The sequence below is a fragment of the Mixophyes fleayi genome, chromosome 8 (genome assembly GCF_038048845.1).
Source record: "Mixophyes fleayi isolate aMixFle1 chromosome 8, aMixFle1.hap1, whole genome shotgun sequence".
Classification (NCBI taxonomy): Eukaryota; Metazoa; Chordata; class Amphibia; order Anura; family Limnodynastidae; genus Mixophyes; species Mixophyes fleayi.
In genome coordinates, this window is record NC_134409.1 from 114,737,054 (window position 1) to 114,758,257 (window position 21,204).

Consider the following 21,204-nt stretch of genomic DNA (forward strand, 5'->3'; position numbering starts at 1 on the left):
AGCGTTTCATAACAGGACCCTTTTCTGAATGGAAAATTAACCGACATTGTAGTCCAGGAACGAACGCCCTGTAAGAATCCTCAGCATTCTGAGAGCTGATGGAGTGCGTGAAGATCCCCATGAAGCACAAATTTTCCAATACAGCTACTACAATGCTTTAGTCATCTCGTTGGTCTTGTTTGGACTGTCTATATCCACCTGCCATGGTGTTGACGACCATATTACACTAACTGCCCACTAGGTAACTAAACTAATCTGCAAAGCGCAAACAAGAAAGCATCAACAACTGACATCAGCACCAAGCCATCATCATCTTCCTCATAAGCATGAAACGCAGCAACCTACAAACAGGAAACATTATGTGTGCCGAATTTTGAAAGAAAGTCCCATATAGCTTCAGATGTCGTGTCCTTTATATGAAATGTGATTAACTATTGCCTAAGTCCTAGCCCACTGCAAATTGGTTATGTGGTAGTGGACTACGGGGTGGATATGGTGACTACACTGTGTCAGGGTCTACTTACCAATGTGCTAAGGCCTCAATTGCATTGTAGTTACATTTTTATTCAAGTAAAAAATGTGCAAAACATGTCACTGATACACAACATCTGCTTTACTCGATTCTACATAGCTTGGAACATATGACATACATTTCAGGTTTGGGAGAGATTTCCATTGCACTAGCTGAAAACAAAATTTCCCACCAGACCAAATAGTACTTTCCAAATCATATATTTAATAGACCATCACCACCTCATTTAATTTGCAACCTTTTCTCGTGTGGAGTTTGAAGGTTCTGTTGTGTAGACAGTTCTTATATCAAGCCCAGTGGAGGAGAGAAGGTCCCCAGGGTCCATCCACCGAAAAGATTCAAAATGAGAATATCTCCGGGAGAAGAAAGTACAATATACTGTATACCGTTCTTTTTAAGAAATGGCTTATTAAATAAAAAGTGATGATTGCTCACCTTATTAATGGTGAGATTATTATGTTGGAAAAAGGCCATCTTTACCTTCTGTTATAAGTTTTTGAATGTAATTTATTTGCCATGAACCCCCCCAATGTACAGAGCTCAGTGATAAGTCAGGGCTTTGTAAATAAAAAGATAACAAACCTTATGTATCTCAGTGTGTCATTCCAAGTGGATCCAAAGAGTTTGTCATGTGGAGAAAAAATATACGTAATGTAGAGTGTAATAACTGTCATTTAATAATAAATATTAATAACTGCACTCAGCTATATTTGATGAGACAGCATCTAAGGAGAGAAAGGGTCTGATACTGGAGATGTTGGGAAAGTTGAAGTGGCAGGATTCAGAGAGGGACTAAATGTGGAGTAGAGGATGACACCAGGTGGCAGAATTTCCACAGCCAATATCAAAATGAGAATATTCCACAGAACAATTCTGAAAATGTCTCCAACCTAAGGCCCTTTTATTAGAAAGGTGTTGTAGGGGGCAGATAAACATGTGTATAACTAGATAAGTAATAATTCATTTAATTTACAGTAAAACTGGGTACACACCTATGCAATCTTACTTTAGATGCTATCTCTGTAACAATTTCACCAAGTATTTGAAGTTCTGATGAGCATGTTGATTAATGCGTACACACCTACACAATTTACATTGTGATCTGTGATTTTCATCTCTCATAACCATCTGCTGAAAAGATTTTGACTCTGTATACACTCTACAGATATCTGCCTAAGCTGGTCGTGAGTGCATACACACTTCCACATTTGCCGACATCGTTCCCTCGTTGATCGTTAGTTTTAGGAAGTTTATAAAACTAAATCAAAGGATATAATGTGCTTTGGCATGATAAAATATGATCATGGGAGCATACACTCTTGCTATATACACAACCAAAAGGTTGTTTATTATATGAGCACGAAAATTGCACAAGTGTGTACCCAGCTTAATAGATCATTGATATTAGTAAATTTTAATGTTTATTTTGTGTTGTTTTACATAGTTATACAACGAAAATATAACACAAATGCATAAATTCATTTATTAACTTCCGCTATTCTTTTTATTTACCAAGTAGTTTAACAATAGCATTCAAGCAATGCTGCCCAGAATAACAGGCTATAAGATTCATATACAATTGTTATGTAATGGAATCAACAACAATTCTAGTGACATTAGAACTCGAAGGTCTGGATCTTTGCTGAACTTTGCACAGTTGCAGAGTAAATAGCTATGTCTCCGTCTGGCTGCAAGTGTGTACAGTATGAAGCTTTAAACACTGGTCCTATAAAGATTGAGCTCAGATCTCTGAAGCTCACATACCCTAATAAGTATACTGATCACTAATAAAACAATATACATTAAAATAAAAATAGTGGTTTTATATAAAATAGCTATGGCTAACCTTCACAAATATATATTTTTGTTTGCACACCAGCCCATTTTATGCAGTTTACCAAGTCATATTGCAAAGCCTTGTTCATAACTGTTTATATTCTCCATGTGAGTTGTAGTTATCTCTGTTGCATTTCAGGTTTTTGCAATTGTAATACACAGGAGAAGCGTACAGTTGCTATCAAAAGTATTCACCCCCCTTTGGTATTTTTCAGATTTTATTTTTTTTATTTTCTTACACTATAGAATAAAAATGGATTTTATTTGAGAAGCATGACTCCTGATCAACACAAAATACTCTATAATATCAAATAGAAAAGCAACTCTAAAGCCTTTTCTAAATAAATTCTAATAAAATAACAAACAATAATAGAGCCTGGTGCATTTCGCTGTCTCCGGAGTTCCCATTGTTAATTGATTGGAGTCCACTTGTGTACCATTAAAATGTTTCAGTTGATTTCTGGGGAGGTCTGGCAGTTGGTTAGTGCATGTCCAAATAAGAGCTTCATCGTGAAGATCAAAGAACATTCAAAGCAAAGCATATACAAACATTGCTATTGAAAAGCATGAATCATGGGAATGATATAAGACAAATTCAAATACTTTAATATTCCCTAGATGTCATTATAAATAGTGAATACTCATCCCACTCTTTTTTATTTGTACAATGTCAAACTATTTAATGTCCACTTTGCATCACTTAATATACACAGCAAGCTTCACAATAATAGTAATTACAATAAAGAACAAGAACATCTCCCGAATTCATTGGAACATACCCTTCACACCAGGCTCAATTTATCTCTTGTTAAGGTCATACTTTTACTACTGAATTTAAATGTGGAAGGCTGGACACCCCTTGCTGCCTTGGGCTCTAAGGTAAATCCCAAATAATCCCTATTATAGTCTGCCACAGGAGGGACACATAGGTTGATTTAAATAGGCAATTTGCTTGTATTTGTATACATGCATGTTCATCTCAGGAGACATTCAGACACTAGTCCTCATGAAATGCACCTGATTATACATCCGATACAATGTTTACGTACATGATTTCCATTCATGGTCACTGTGGACCCTTTCTTCATAAATAGAGTAAGTGCACCAATTTGTCCACTAAGACAATTTCAAGGAGCACAACAAGGTTCTTTGGAACTGCCCCTGTAAAAGGGGAATGCCGATACTTTTGGGGATGCATAGTGGAGGGGAAATCAAACTGTTTATTACATTGAACACTTTTGTTTTTGGAGGTTTTTATTACATTGGTAAAAAGGCACTTTTTCACTATTGAAAGTGAAGGATGAGACCTGGGGCTAGATTTACTAAACGGCGGGTTTGAAATAGTGTAGATGTTGCCTATAGCAACCAATCAGATTCTCTCTGTCATTTATTTAGCACATTCTACAAAATTATAGCTAGAATCTGCTTGGTTGCTCTAGGCAACATCTCCACTTTTTCAAACCCGCCGTTTAGTAAATCTAGCTCCTGATCTCAGCCTCCTCCTCCTAAGTGGAGAACAATAGTGCAAAGCATTGTCTCCCCCCCCCCCCCCCCAGTCCTAGAAGCACCTCCATCACCCAGTTATCTAAATGAAATAAACTTGTGATGCTTGATGCCACAAAACAGCATCTGCATCGGGCTTTTAGAAATAAGTCTTATTTTTACAGTTTCCATGTCCCGTCAAGTCTATAATATAATATTATTGAGTCTGGGGCACAGGGACATTTCTCCTCATAAGGAGTTGACACTAGGATTCAAGTTTCAATGTGATGGTTATATGGTCAGTTATCTTACTCACTGAGCCACTCCTCATTATCAAACTACAGGCAGGCTAACACTTTTTGGAGCTATCCAAAGATATAAACATTACTGATTGGTACAACAGAGTTTGAAAGGAAGGTGGGACAGGCAGGTTTGGGATTACAACATTCAAAGATCAATCAAAGCAACAGGGACACTTCCATCAAAACAAGGACAGTCTGGAGTTATTGCCACACACTTAAAATTTCTCAGGCACTGATATCTTACCCAGTGGGGCATGTGCCTACAGATCCACGTGTGCTGTCCTTTATAAATTACGTTACATGTGAGTGACTAACGGTTATATTATACCAATGTTCACCAGCTCTAGAAACTTGGCTTCTGATCTCTCTCAAAGTGAACAGTTTAGTATATAGAGAGTGCAAAGAATATTTGACGATAATGGCAACGTTTTCCAGGATAATTTAATTAAGCAGAGTTGTCAACTGTCCCTAATTTTCTAGGAACAGTTTCTGGTTTCAAATATATTTTCCCTGTAATATATTCCAGGAACTGTCCCTATTTTTTTTCATCATTGACCAACAGCACAATAAAATTACAGTTTTTTTCTACATGTTAAATGTAATTATTATCATCTAGTCTTATTCTCTCTAAAAGTCCATATTAATTGAAAAAGAATGTTTACTTTGCAAAATTCTGCATTCTAAATATTTTAGTATAGTTAATTGGGATTGTAGTTCGCCAAAATTTGCATCATATGTCATGCGCTCATGTACGTTATCTCAGCAGAAAAGTGCCCCAAGAAAATTACTTTAAAATGTTGGCAACTATGGTTAAAGTAACATGTAAGAAATGTGTGTTTGTACGCTCACACACTCAAACACATATAATATATATATTTTTAATAATTGACATTGCCACATTGACAAATGATTGAGCATTTTGATTGGACAGACACAGCAAATCTATGATGACATTTATTAAAACAGAAAACATTGTACACTCCCTAAGCTTGCACTCACCAGCTAACTCAACCAGATATTACATTCTTTCTCATATGCCATAAAATATTAAAGCGCATCAACCTTTTCCTCCTTAGACATTTCCTCGCTGTTTAATTGATTTTATCTCAGGAAGCTCTGGCTCACTAATTTTAGCAAACAAGCGCGTACATCCTCACGATCTATGGAATATTGCAGATTACCCACTAATTAATTGAGTGTTCACACAGCTGAACATTAATGTCCAGTGTGCAGCAAAAAACAAGGCTAAAATTAGCACATTATGCAACTAAACACAGACCCAACTTTCCAGTGGGTGGAATATTCTGAATCATGATGCATACCAGCAATGAAATGTATTACTATACAGTAATTCTATTTTTTTTTTTTCATTTAGAATAAAGGAAAAAGACTATGCTGTGTGCAGTTTGTGTGCAAGAGGGCGAGTAATTCATTATACATGGTAAGTCATCCAAGCATATCTGTACATTTTGCCTGTAGGTAATCTGTGCACCTGGCGATACAATGTCTAATTCACATTAAAGGCACAGTTTGATAAATATTCAGCACATGCTCTTTTTTTTAAAAAAAGAAAAATAAATAAAGACATTTAACAAGTATTGAAAGGTATGTACATTGGCATATAATGCAGCGTGACCGTTTTACTCCTGTATTAGTGCTTATACAATGTCTCTTATCTGTGGGGTACTACAACACGGTTGCAAATGAAACATTGTCCTTATTAGAATTGTTATTATTGTTTTATTTAGTGGTCTACATTGGGGATCATAAAGTGACCTGACACTTAAACTAAAGGTGACCTTGTACAAATGAGCTTACATAATCTGTACAATATGTATCTTTTAGACAATTTAATAAATTAAGATAATGTTAGTGATACTCAGCTAAACTTTTTTCAACTCTGTAGCATTCACTAGTGTTAGATTTGGCAGAATATGGGGTTAGGATGTTAAACTCTTATGTCCTAATAAACATTATTGGTTTTAGACTAAACAATGTTGCCCCATACCCTAAATCTTGACCTGCTGGAGCAGACTCCATAAGGCATTTAACCTAATAATGTTCTAATTATCCAAGAACGCACAATGATATCATTTGCTGACCATGTGTTCCATATAGGTATTGTTTTGTGCTTGAGTATAATTTATAACGTCATTTCTCTTATAATTGCACATTTGCATAGACACAATCACTATGGCACCAGGAGGTCTGAAAAACTTTGAAACCCAATGCACAGAAGCGGTACCCAGCAGCCAAGGGGTTAAAGGATAAACATAGGCAAATACAGAGATATTTTCATTTCAGTGTAAACAGAATTTGCTCTAATAATATGCTAATTACAAATAATCGTGGCATTTTGTGAGTTGCTAGATTAATTGGTGCCTAGCATGCACGCAACGAGAGGAATGTACATTAAGAAAAGGAGAGTTGTGACTCAGGGAAGATAAGGAAGGAATAAGTGTTTGGATTAATAACTGGCAAAAAAAAACTACAGAGCTACGAAGCTGTTTTTATGGGAGAGATCTGATGCACAATCTACCAAAGGGATTCCTCCTCAAACCGAAATTAATAATTTATTCATGGGCTCAAGTCACTTAGCCTGCATTGATCTACCAAGGCTGCCTTTTTTCCTTTCATTCATAAGCATTTAAATTCTGTATTTCTGGAGCAGCTGCTGCAGCTGTGATATAATGCAAACATGCCTCTATGCACAGAGACAGACTACATATGACTTAATTGAGCCAAGACGGGTGACTGTCTGTGTCACAGAATAACAGCCTGCAATACCAACATGACATTTCAGCGAAGGTCCGGGTCTCTCTTCCTCGTCTTCCTCTGCACTTTGTCAGCAAGCTGCTGTTTGGGTGGCTGTACTGTAGCTGTTCACACAACAAAAGCTGCTATGCAGTACGGCACTGAATGAATTGGGGGAACTCTCCGGTGGGTGTTCATTGTCCCTTGTGTCATCTCCCCCCCCCCCCCCCCCCTCACTTGCTGTCAACACAACACCCCCAGCAACTGTTCATCGTCAATTCCTCGGAGAAGATTTGCTTGCCATACAACTGCTCCCTCTGCAACTCTTTCTACCCCTTTTCTTCTTGTCCTCGTGCACTTGTTTTTAATATATTTTCCGCTTGGTCCATCTTGCACAAGTTCTCTTCTTGCTATTTGTCAGCACTTTCCCATTAATGTCCGTTCCTGCTCCAGTGAACCAGCACTAGACTTAATATGGGATGAAGGCTGGAGGTTACCGGGAACAGAAAGGAGGACCTGAAGGCAGCATCCCATTTGTAAAGTGAGCAGTAATTGTGAGAGGACAGGCTACACAGTTGGAATCAATAGTCTGCTTTCTCGCAGCTAAGAGCTCTCTAGTCTCGCAGTAGGTCAGGGAAGTAACTCCAGTGCACTGCTTACTGCAGAGTTGTACAGAAGTAAACGCACGAGGCTGCAGTGCTGGTACATCACGCTTCCTGTTACCAAGGACACAACTTTTCAAGTCATCACAGGTTTCTCCTGGCACTCTTACACCATCATCCCGAATACTCTTCAAGGATGGATGATGAATGATCAACTCTGATTCTTTCAAATCTGCTCTACAAGAGGGAACAAGAAAAGCTGCCCGTGCTTTCGTTTTACTGTACAAATCTCTACAGACACAAGAGGAGGAAACATGCAAGGAATTATCACTACTCCACTAGCTTTTGGGATCTTTTTCTTTTTCTTCTGGATAGCCTTGAATACCACGCTAAAGCCGGCGATTGGATCGGAACAGCAGATCCCCTTATCTATGTAAGTGACAAGTCATTTTTTTTTTTCCCGCTGTCCTGCGTATTTTTCATTGCCGAGGACGTGGCGTAAACTTATCTGGTAGCAGGCAAGTTTAAGAGACTGCAGATATTTTTCCAAGGGCTATTCTAACATAACCTATTAAATGCAGTGGTGCGGGGAGGAGAATATGTATTTTATTTCCCCACTTGCCACCTCGATATAATTTACCTGCTGTATATTTCTGACCTTGCTTTCCGCTTTTGCAGGCGTCCTTTCGCTATTGTCATTTTTATCCGCATCCGTTGTGGCATTAAATTAGTGGTGAATGAACCGGATCTCAGCTAGCAATGTAATTTCTAAGGGAGTAAAGCAGAACTGCTTTTGTGTTACAGTATAAAAAAAAGATCGGAACAGCCATAGATGCAAGAGACAGACAGGCCTTACCTTGTTCTTGGGAGCTAGATGTAGATTTGCTTTGGGCTGGCAAGTTGCTCCACTGTCCTGTTTTTGCTGTGCTGTGTAGTTTTTCTAACTAAGCTTTCTCAATGCAAAACAATATTCTCAGCTGAACGAATCTGGTGTATTATGTTTCTCTCTATACCTTATCTTCCTAGGGTAAAGCTCTGGGCCTCGGCTTTCGGTGGGGAAATCAAATCCATTGCAGCTAAATACTCAGGTTCTCAGCTCCTGCAGAAGGTAAGCGCAGTGTGTTTGTGATGTTCACTGATCGCAGCAGTAATTTGCGCGCTAGCAGAGCGTACCAATAGCAGACATTGACGGAGGATTATCTTCTATGCAACCGGCCTTTATTATACAGTTGAATCTAAAAATAACTTATTAATTAAGCCATTACTCTTAATTGCAAAACCGACGAAATGAACAGACTGTTTAGTAGTGTCATCCAGGAAATTTTTTTGCGGGGTTTTTGCATTTCGGTTCCCATTTTCGACATACAAACAGCTGGTGATGGAAATTGCTAACTTGATTCCAAGCCGAATTAGTGTTTATTTTCATATTCCCCCAGCCTGTCCGTGTCAGAGGACTGCACGTTACCAGCGACAGGAGGCATTGCCGTGTTGTCATCTCTGCAGTTCTTACAATCCCATTATTCCCCAATCATCTCAACCCAGGGCTGGGATGTATTACATCATTACAGATAAGAAGCTGTGAATGTGGTTATCTCCTCGCTCAGCCGCACAGCTGGGTAATAACCCAGAGAAGTCATGTACAAACTTGAGGAATCTGTCTCAAGTTAAAATTATTGCAGGTAGTAATGAGCAAGGTGAAATTGCGATTATCAGCCCAGCGGCAGAAGCCGCGCATTTCCTCAAGACTAAAAGAGTATATCAAAAGCCAATAAACTATTTTGATGAACTGTTTACGCCGATAGGTCCCTAACAAACAGCCCTGAGTGCCATCTATTTCGAGTTCACGACAGTAATATTTCATCGGCACAGCCAGAGTTAACACATATATAGTCTTACAAGAGTCTCTGGGAATTATTACATTAGACATAATGAATATTAAATAGAGTATACTTTCAGTTCGGGACATTTTAACCTACAAATCGTTCTTCCAGGTTCGATACCCAACTATTAATTCTGCAGGTTGTTCAGTATTCCGGCTTAGGAAGTAACTGATATCCCAAAGCCATGCATATATTATGAAGGCACTTATGGATTTTCAAATAGAGAGAAAAGCACAATCAAAGGGTTTGATTTGAGCTGGAGAAAAATACAACCGCTAATTGCTGAGGGTTACACTCTTTTAATGCCTAACAGTTCGTTAAGACAGTCAGCTCTCTCAGTCTTCCAGCAAGCTAAAAACAACAACCACACTTCCAAAACGCCAACGTGTATTACGGACACACACACACACACACACACACACACACACACACACTCCCTTCTACAAAACCGAGTCGTTGACAGGCGTACACTCCGCATTTATTTTTTTACCACAGGTCTTTGGCCCCTTTTTTTTGTCCTGCAAATTACCCGGCATTGAAAAACACAAATGGAAGAAATGAGTGATTTTCTGCAGCTGCTTAAATTACAGTTAGAAAGAAAGAAAACGAGAGATATTATTGAGCAAATTACAACTGATCATTAAGCGTACTTTGATCTGATGAGCAGAGCTGTGAATGCGTGACAGTTCTGATCCGACTTGATGTTTTGTAAAATGTTGGTGGGGTTTGACCCTTTTCTCTCTGATCTGCAGTGTATTAACATTATATAAGTTCAGAGGCCCTACGGTATTGACACATAACGGCCATTCAGTGAGCTATACATTGAGGCCTGCAGCACTATACTGAGAAGGACATTCAGACACATTCAGCTTATAATATATGGGATAATGTACCCTCTGGTGTAAATTATACAGCCACTATAAGCCACAAAGGTGTTTGTAGAATCGCAGGTCGTTTATTTATACAAGACTTTTAGGCACCTCTTTACATTATTATAGAGGGTATGTTATTACATATAATACATACGTGTTCCTAATGAATGCTAAAAATAATCTCTCAATAAGCATGTTTTCACTATATTGTTTCAAGTATTGTATATTTTAGAATAAAAGTATATTTCAATCCCCTGTGCATAAATATCATATATTGAGTGACAAGACCCAGGAAATAAGCATGGATGTGTACCCCCATGCATTCTATACTATACTATGAAAACAGACATAGATCCTCTGCACTCATCATGTACAGACTGGGGTGCAAGAGGGGGTTGCCCACATTGTATATAGACAGAAAAACAGGGATACTCTGCACTCTCCAAACACATAATTAATGCTGTACTAAATACTGTTCTATATTAAAAACAGGGAATGTTAGTTCCACATATTGCAATGTATCATACTTGCCAACTCTCCCGGAATGTCCGGGAGACTCCCGCATTTTGTGAGAGTCTCCCGGACTCCCGGGCGAGTGTGGCAATCTCCCGAATTCTGCCCACTTCACTAGGAAGTGCCCCACTTCCTAGTGAAGTGGGCAGAATTAGATCCCAAACGCCGCGATTCCCGGTGAATCGCGGCGTTTGGCCCCGCCCCCGCTGTCAAATGACGCAATTTGCGTCATGACGTCACAGGGGGCGGGGCCGAAATGACGCGATTTCGGCCACCCCGCCCCTTCACGCCCCCCTCCACTGGCTGGCTCCCGGAAGGGAGCTGAAGAAAGTAGGTAAGTATGCAATGTATGTTAAGCTGACCAACTCACGCCAAAGTCTTCCCAATCTGGTCAGTCCTAACATGATCAAATGCTATGCTATTTTATCTGGGCTTAAGGCTTAACTGCACACAGCTTTTAAAGGCAAATCTTTCCCAAGCACTAGCAGCCATGGGAGACCTGGGACTCACCTGACACAAGTTGGAACTAATTAATGTAAAGAATGGGGTGCAAGAGTGGTGGGACTTACATTGTATAAACAAAAACAGACATAGATCCTTTGCACGCTCCATGTACAGACTGGGGTGCAAAAAGGGGGTTGCCTACATTGTATATACAGAAAAACAGGGATACTCTGCACTCTCCAAACACATAATTAATGCTGCACTAAATACTGTAATATTGCAACCACATATTGCAATATATGTTAAGCCTATACTATATTATGCATTTCATACTATAATTTAATTTAATTGGACATGTAAAGGTTGTGCATATACTGATGAATACTGGTGTACCTGGGTAGCTATGTGTTAACCAACCTGAGCATGGGAGGCCAGTACGTGTAATATTTCTTTATATTTATAAGGATTTTAAAATGATCCTCCTCGTCTTTATAAGTGCTAAGAGCACGTTAGAGACACAATTGCTGATGAACAGTTAATGTGAGTGCTAGTGAATTGCTTGTCACTCATGCAGTAAGTGAAAGACATAATCTGCTTCATGCAAATATATTTGTGCCTTATCTTTTTCATGGGGCGCCATGTGGTAATAATTGCAGTCGAGCAAACAGTAGAAAAATGACTGAGGTCCTGAGGGCTCTCTCTCTTATTTACGTGTTTTGTACAGAGCCCCGGCTTAATGGTTTTTGTCCCACTGATCTCCTAAAAAAACTGTCCAAAATTCCACTCTACTAATCTTTCCTGGACAGAGAACCCCAGTCCCTGACCGGTACTTCTGCTGCATAGTATAACAATAGACACATATAGACACCAGAACTACAATGCAAAAGCAGGATGAGGGCAGATGCAGTCAGAATGTACTGTATTTAACACCAATGTTTTATGTTTTATTTTCAAAAATGAAAGTTAAAGCAGAACAAGGTGAAGTTATTAGGTGGCTTAGTGGTTAGCACGTCTGATCACAGCACTGGGGTCATGAGTTTGATTCCCGACCATGGTCTTATCTGTGTGGAGTTTGTATGTTCTCCCCATGTTTGCGTGGGATTCCTGCATACTTGTAGGTCAATTGGCTGTTATCAAATTAACCCTAGTTTGTGTTTGTGTGTTTGTTAAGGAATTTACACTGTAAGCTGCAATGGGGCAGGGACTGATGTAAGTTAGTTCTCTGAACAGCGCTGCAGAATTATTGGCGCTATATAAATAGCTGATGATGATTAGGTATTAGGAGCACTCACTGTTGGCCTCATGTAGAATTAGATGTAAGTTCTGTCTAAAAAGCAGACGGAAATTACATCTAAAAGCAAGACACATTTACATGGCTGTGTTGAACGAATGCATCTAGATTGATCAATTGATAACTGATGATTAACCTAGATGCATCCGGCAAGATCAAGCACCTGCAAGATTCCTGTCTCCTGACAGATGCATATGCGTCGGTCTCATTCTACATAAGTCGCATTTGCTCCAACACACCCTTATACATGCCCCCTTCCCCCTTTCAACCTCTTCAATCATAAGGTCCCGCAAGATGCGACCGTAGATATGGCTACAACCATAACTAGTGCTTTGTAGGCATTCGCAGAAGGAAAAAGGTGCATTATGCTCGGAGAACACTATTTACGTCCAACTCTACAAATGAGCCCCTGTGGTTAGTAGCCACAGTCATCTCTCATATACTGGCGATTTTGTAGTTTCCATCTCCCATACACTTAAAAAAGACAGGAGCAAAGTATGCACGGTTTTACCTCTGTTGTTCAGTGTCGCTCATGTGGAGTAAGAGTAAACCGCAACTAGTTTAAGTTCCAGTTCAAATGGAATGTGTACTGCTACTGAGCTAATAATGACTGCAACGCACACGCTTTAAGGAGGGGGTTGATATCTGGACCTATTGCCAATTTAAATGTATATCTGGCCTATCCAGCGGCAGAGAGAAGCATTCAAGCCCTCTGCCAAAAGTGGCAAAAGAGAGAATCCTTCCAGGATATTGGTCGATGTATGGAATAACTGGACTTAAGTAAAGCAGCTTTAGAACAAATAGACTATTGTAGACATTCTTATTCCACTTTGCTGCTATGAAGTGTCAACCACCATTAGATATGCACTGACCCTGGTGTATGTTAGCTGGTAACATAGGCAGGCCCAGGGCAGAAATGTGAACAGTTGGTATCACTAAAAGAGTTCATTGTCCCATAGATTGTAAACTTGTGAGCAGGGCCCTCTTACCTCTCTGTCTGTATGTATTACCTAGTATTGTTTTATTAATGTTTGTTCCCAATTGTAAAGCACTACAGAATCTGCTGGCGCTATATAAATAAATGATGATGGTAATGATGATGCCTGTTTAGTGGCACCATCCGTATAGGAGTGGATATGGGTGATTGGCACAGTATTACATTGTGAATCATTTGCAGGAGTGATTTTTCTGTATACTATAAGGAACTTAGAGTAGGAGGTATAAGGTGTCTTTTAATTACATCTGGAGGAGAAATATGTGAACATATAACAGTAGCCACTGTTGAAATAAGTATATAGAGAAAGATAAGTTCATGTGCTCAGGTCACAAGTTCAGGTGCCCAGGCATAAGTGTAGTCCTCGACAGGGTGCAGAGTCGGTAATATATGATTAAAATGCCCAGTGAAGAATTGCTGCTAGGCAGGTAAATGTTAACATGTTGGGCTAATGTCTTACGAGTGCGTTGTTCACCTGTATGTTTCAGCCTTAGGAACACAGCGCTGTACAAATGCTGTTACTGTGCAGTGAAGAAATTGCCTTAAATATATTACAATTAAAAAAAACACGTTTCAAAGTAGTTACTCCAGGTGTATCTTTATGTCATATCCTTCACAAATAATAATTCATTATATTCACAGTACTGTCCTGAGAAACATGACAAAAGGAAAAAAAAATGTACAAGAATAAATGAATATTGTCAGTTCACAACAATTTGGCCAATGTTCCTTTAAAAAAAGAGATGGATGAGAATGCTGGAAAACATCATCACTTTGTAGTAGCAAATCATAAGTTGCTGAATTGCTTTATTGCATCACGAAAAAGTTGAACAAAAAGGGCAAAGTAACAAACTGACTTGGTAAGTGTATCACAGCAGTTTAATCCATTCCTAGGTTTAAATATAGCGCTATTGCAGCCACAGTGATCAATATACAGGACTTTCAAAAATGACTCTATTCCAAGACAAAAAAAAAAGTGTTCTTGTTATACTTCAAAAAAAAGTGATCTTATGATATGATCCAATGCAGCCTGATTCGTGCTGGAATACTTTGGATAAAGAGGAAGGGGTTAGTGTACTCCCTGAATAATAAAATGTGGTGGACAGCATTTGGTGAATGAATGTTTTACTGCAATGAAGAGACAGGTCTCCAGGTACTGCTGTCTATAACAAGCACCACACTCCCCAGAAGACCTACCTTACTCTTATCTATACTACTCACACTGGTACACCCTCACACCTACTCTACTCCTACCTCTAATACACTGTTACACCCTCACAAGTACCCTACTCCCACCTATAATCCTCACACTGGTACACCCTCACACCTACCCTACTCCTACCTATAATACTCACACTGGTACACCCAGGGGCGAGCTGGCCCGGGGGGCAGGGGGGCAACTGGGTCAGACGGCTATTAGGGCCGGGGGGTAGGCCGGCCGGCCGCCCCCCGGATGCAAAAAACATAGTTTTCATCAATGACTCGGCCGCATCCCCTGTCATATGATGCGGCCACCTGTGTGCTCCCCGGCCATCCCTCTCCCAGCTCGCACCTGGGTACACCCTCACAAGTACCCTACCCCCACCTATAACACTCACAATGGTACACCCTCACATCTATCCTACTCCCACCTATAATACTCACACTGGTACACCCTCACACCTACCCTACTCCTACCTATAATATTCACACTGGTACACCCTCACAAGTACCCTACTACCGCCTATAATACTCACACTGGTACACCCTCACAAGTACCCTACTCCCACCTATAATACTCACACTGGTACACCCTCATACCTATCCTACTCCCACCTATAATACACACACTGGTACAACCTCACACTTACCCTACTCCCACCTATAATACTCACACTGGTACACCCTCACACTTACCCTACTCCCACCTATAATACACACACTGGTACACCCTCACAACTACCCTACTCCCACCTATACTACTCCCACCGAGGGACAACAGTCAGCATTAGCACAGATACTGGCATGCCCTGCCTACTGCTTCGGAGCCATTCAGATTGTTGCATGTGAAGTAGGAGGAGAGCCTATGGCACCTAGTAACCTTTCACCGGCCAAGCACAAGATGTAAACAGTTGAAGGGACAGATGAGTTAACAGTTGTTTGCATGCAAACATTGAAAGCGCTCCAACTTTTACATTGTAGAGCGCTTCCACTGGACAGCTGCACAGTGCTCTTGACACAAGAAAGAACTAAAGTTTCGCCAATGCTTGAAATTCAAAATGATCTTGCCTCTTCTGGCAGGAGAATTGATCCTTGACCAGGCACCATGAAAGGGTGGGCTGAGTGACTAGTTCACAAAATAATTAGATGCTGCTCTCTGTACTACTGAATGATCCTACTCTTTTAAACCTCTCTCTGTTGGTCACCGTCAAAAGCAGCAAAGTAATCTCCATCTGTTGCAGAACCAATAAAATATGAACTGCTGTGTAGGACTCATACTGAGACACAATGTTTTCTATAGAAAAGACACAGGGCTTCCAAATAAATAGCATAATAATAATAATAATAACAATTTGGAACTTTATTTTTGGAACACGGATGGCTATGCTGTAAAATCATAGAACACAGAGACATTTTTGTTTTCATAACTGGTTCACTTTAATGGATTTAGACTAAGACATGATTCATCATACAGTAATTATCTTGGCCAAGGTGATAATAAAGCACCTGATGTCCACAAATAGGAACTAGCGCCATAAAATATTAATCTATTCCGAAACTATTTTCTTGTACGGATAGTGACTATGATGAAGAGTAGATTGCTGCTCTATTAAGACATATATTTATATCTGGTGTGTGAGGTAGTTGCCTGCCAAAGCAGCTGATCCAACCCAGCTGCTTACGTTGTAATATTCAGTATTTTCTGTATAAAGCTGAGGAGGGATATTCTAGAACAGTGTTGCCTAGAGAGACAAATGCTACCGTTCTCATTTGGCGATATCGTTTCACCAGCTTGACCTGCCAGCCACAGGTTACCTACTGTTTGGGCTGTTTGAACACCTCCTGCTGGTGTTCTGATCTCGTAATGTGATCAAATGCTTTTCCACAAATGCACAGTGTGACTCGTTTGTGGTATAGAGGGCCACTTGTTAGGCCCCTAATAATAACATTCTAGAAGGTGGTACACTGCAATCATTCTAACATCATGCAATTATTCAGTTTGTCCTGTTCTATCGGTGAGATTAATCCATAGCTCATGTTTCAAAGAAATCATCTTGATTATACAACAACAATACAAGGATCAAGGATCACGTCTACTTATGAGGTCTTCATATATCTAGACAAACCTGGATTTGGTTTAGTACAATACTGAAATGCATTTAATTTTACTTGCATTATGTATGGTAGATGGATGACAGTGAAATCTAAGCTCATATTGAAGCAAATTATAACATTCACTCAGGGCCGACCTTTGCATTCCAGAATCCAGGACTTTTCCCGTGCAGCCCCCCTTCACTGGAATGACCTTCCTTGCTCCATCCGGCTCTCTCCTACTCTGTGCTCCTTCAAACGTGCACTCAAAACTCACCTCTTTCTCAAAGCCTACCAACCATCCACTTAACCCCCATCTCCTCCGCTCATTCTCCCCTCTCTCCCATTCCCTCAACTGGCTCCTCTTGTGCCTGGTCTGTTTAACCCTCCCTTAGGATGTAAGCTCGCTTGAGCAGGGCCCTCTTCCCTCCTGTCTCCTCACCTGTTCTTCTGCTCTGTGTCTATTGCATCTGCCTGCCTGGAGTTTCTGAAGTATTGGTACTTTTGTTTATTGTTCTGTACTGTTATACCCTGTATAGTCTACTGTTTGTACTATGTGCGGCGCTGCGGAAACCTTGTGGCGCCTAACAAATAAATGATAATAATAATAATAAATACATTGCGGAGCTCTACATCCAGCTGGGGGGATCTTGGCTATTGTCCTTGGTGGTATGACTACTTACAGAATCTTTTTTAGAAACTCTAACCTTAGAGATATGTTTTTGAATATATTTTCAATTTTTTTTTTAAACAAAGACAAATGAACCTTAGACATACATGTAAATAAATGTGTACGGAGATCCAAGTAGCAGGCAACACTAACCAGTTGTCAGCAGGGAGGACAAGTTGCTTACCTGTCATGCATTGTTCATAGCCACAACAAGCAGGATCAGTGTGGGTGGGTTCTGAAAGCAAAAACAGGATATATTTTTTTTTATTATAAATTGATGTTTAAATATAAGTTTGTAATTTACCCCTTTTATGTCATAAAACAGTGATCAAAACCATTTTTTTATAACCCAGGAGCCAGGATAAAAATGTAGGTAATTTCTAAAAACATTATTATATAATTGGTGGCGCTATATAAATAAATGATGATGATATGGTATTTGCTAATAAATATCAGACTATACACATAACCCCCAACCACTTTACACACAATTCACAATCCACATCATAGCTCTTATTTATCCGCTTCTATCTCTACCTAATACCTCTTCTTCATCTCACTCCTCTATACCCTTTAGGCCCATTGTTTATGCTTCCTCTCACTCCTGAATCCCATTCAACCCCATCCTCATTTGCCCCATTCACTGCTCTTCTCCATTCCATTGTCCCCACATCATTCTTCACTTCTCATAATTCTTTATCAGCATCTTCTCTTCATAATTATCTCTACCTGTCACCATCATCATCTTCCAGCCCTCATCATCATCATTACCCTGCCCTCATCATCACCCTGCCCTCATCTTCATCACCCTGCTCTCATCATCATCATCACCCTGCCCTCATCATCATTACCCTGCCCTCATCATCATCATATTCCTGCCCTCATCATCATCCTCACCCTGCCCTCATCATCTTCCTGCCCTCATCATCTTCCTGCCCTCATCATCCTCACCCTGCCCTCATCATCATCATCTTCCTGCCCTCATCATCATCCTCACCCTGCCCTCATCATCATCCTCATCCTGTCCTCCTCATCATCCTCACCCTGCCCTCATCATCATCATCCTCATCCTGCCCTCATCTTCATCACCATGCCCTCATCTTCATCACCCTGCCCTCATCTTCATCACCCTGCCCTCATCATCATCCTTATCCTGCCCTCATCTTCATCACCCTGCCCTCATCATCATCATCTTCCTGCCCTGATCATCATCCTCACCATGCCTTCATCATCATCCTTATCCTGCCCTCACCATCATCACCCTGCCCTTATCTTCATCACCCCGCCATCATTATCCTCACCCTGCCCTCCTCATCACCATGCCCTCATCATAATCATCCTGCCCTCATCATCATCACCCTACACTCATCATCGTTACCCTGCCCTCATTATCATCATCAACCTGCTCTCATCATAATCATCCTGCCCTCATCATCATCACCCTACACTCATCATCGTTACCCTGCCCTCATTATCATCATCAACCTGCTCTCATCATAATCATCCTGCCCTCATCATGCTCACCCTGGCCTCATTATCATCACCCTGCCCTCATCAACATCACCCTGCCCTAATCAATCTCACCCAGCCCTCATCATCACCCTGCCCTCATCCTCCTCATCACCATGCCCTCATCATCACCCTGCTTTCATCAGCACCATGCCCTCATCCTTCTCATCACCATGCCCTCATCACCATAAACCTGCCCTCATCATAATCATCCTGCCCTTATCATCATCACCCTGCCCTTATCAATCTCACCCTGCCCTCATCATCACCCTGCCCTAATCAATCTCAGCCTGCCCTCATCTTCATCACCCTGCCCTCATCATCCTCATCCTACCCTCCTCATCATCCTCACCCTGCCTCATCATCCACGCCCTGCCCTAATCCTCCTTATCCTGCCCTCCTCGTCATCCTCACCCTGCCCTCATCATCCTCTCCTTGTCATTATCATCCACACCCTGTTCTCATCAACCTCACCCTGCCCACATCATCATCACCCTGCCATCATCATCATCCTCACCCTGTCTTCATCATCCTCACCCTGCTCTCATCATCATCCTCACCCTACCCTCCTCATTATCACCCTGCCCTCCTCATCCTCACCCTGCCCTCCCCATTATCACTCTGCCCTCATCATCTCCCTTTCTCTCACTGACCCTCCTATGTTTTTCTCACCACCACCACTAAGCCACCCCTCCCCTTCCCTCCCAAGCAACGTTCCTCTGACCACCACTACTAATCCAACCCCCTCACACATTTCTCTCCCACTCATGGCTTTCTTAGCTTGGCTTCTCAGCAGCTCCTAGTGGCACGTCAGGCAGCGGCTCCTCTCTTTATATTTTAACTTATGACCAGACAGTGGCTCTTCTCCTCAGGCTTGTAAAGTAATTGAGTAGTTTTAAGGACGTGACGTAATGGCACCACGGTGCATAAAGGAGAAAAATATCCCTGCAGAACTCACCATAGTAACGGCACTATCCTAGGGGGATGGGGCCGTGCTGCTGTGGCACCTGTAGCGACCCCAAAAGCCGGTCCTGCATTCACTAACACTAGGGGTGGTGTGGCAAGTGCTTGTTTAGGTCATACTACAAGGTTCTCAGTCCTACATGAAATGGCAGCCTCCATTATATATCTAGACAGCAAATTTACTGCAACACAAGGTGACTATGTTCATGTTGTTAAATGTATTTGGTGTCCTATATTTGGTGTTATACCTAGATTATCCTTGAGCAATTAGGTGTGTAAGGAATACCTAAAGAATGGTTCATTTATTCTAAGTCATAACCTTGCTCTAGACATTGGTAGTGATGTATAATTTAGGCTTCCTAGATTATAATATGCACCACATGCAATAAGAAGTTGGAGCCTTGGGTTTGAATTAACCAAACTTTATTATCAGCACTTTTCATGGATGGTTTAATCTGTGACAGTAGCTGCAGCAGCAGCGTCCCTTTGCCCTCTGTAATCTCTCTTATCTCAGGCAATAGTATTGACAGATTTTCTAACCCAGTGCATGCAAGTGTTATGGTTCTGCAGTTATTTGTGACTGGCTCCTCCACTTCCAGGTCCATATTAAAGTATATGACTTATTTTTACAGCCACCAGCATTCATTTCAAGATGGCTAAATACATTACATAGGCCTAAGTTCATGTTCTGCAATTCCATGGTGCTAATCTCTGCACATTCTCTAAAATAATGTATCCATAGAGAGAATTGGTGTGTTAGTGTTGATGCTTTTAATTATTTGTTTAAGTCTTTTCTAAGCATCTGCGGCCTGATTCATTACGGATCTTAAATGAAGAGGTATCTTATTTCAGTCTTCTGGACAAAACCATGTTACAATGCAAGGGGTGCAAATTAGTATTCTGTTTTGCACATAAGTTAAATACTGACTGTTTTTTCATGTAGCACACAAATATCAACTTTTAATGTCAGTGTACAAATAAGCTATCAAGTATTTGTGTGTTACATGAAAAAACAGTCAGTATTTAACTTATGTGCAAAACAGAATACTAATTTGCACCCCTTGCATTGTACACATGGTTTTGTCCAGGAGACTGAAATAAGAAGTTTCTTAAGTTAAGATCCTTAATGAATCAGGCCCCCTACTCTTTAAGTGTACAGAATGCAGATGAGCATAGTATCTGGATATAGTATTTAGTGATCTAATACTTTTTTTGTACTTTGACTAAGTTATTTTTCAAGCAGAACTTTTGAGACATATCTTCCCTTCT

The 21,204-nt window shown here is 40.6% G+C and overlaps 1 protein-coding gene and 1 long non-coding RNA gene across 3 annotated transcripts in view; both read left to right on the top strand.

Moving 5' to 3' along the window:
• Positions 1 to 6,411, top strand: part of LOC142099616 (uncharacterized) — a 144,281-nt gene extending 137,870 nt beyond the window's left edge. Inside the window, exons 3-4 of the long non-coding RNA XR_012678581.1 lie at positions 5,528 to 5,593; positions 6,335 to 6,411. This is a non-coding gene — a long non-coding RNA (uncharacterized LOC142099616). The remainder of the gene's footprint in view (positions 1 to 5,527; positions 5,594 to 6,334) is intronic.
• Positions 6,412 to 6,773: 362 nt separating this feature from the next.
• CACNA2D3 (calcium voltage-gated channel auxiliary subunit alpha2delta 3) overlaps positions 6,774 to 21,204 on the top strand; it is a 790,245-nt gene continuing 775,814 nt past the window's right edge. For both annotated transcript variants that reach the window (XM_075183245.1, XM_075183246.1), the window contains exons 1-2: positions 6,774 to 7,941; positions 8,535 to 8,616. In XM_075183245.1, the coding sequence (XP_075039346.1) occupies positions 7,823 to 7,941; positions 8,535 to 8,616 (201 nt within the window). In that variant the 5' untranslated portion in view covers positions 6,774 to 7,822. The remainder of the gene's footprint in view (positions 7,942 to 8,534; positions 8,617 to 21,204) is intronic.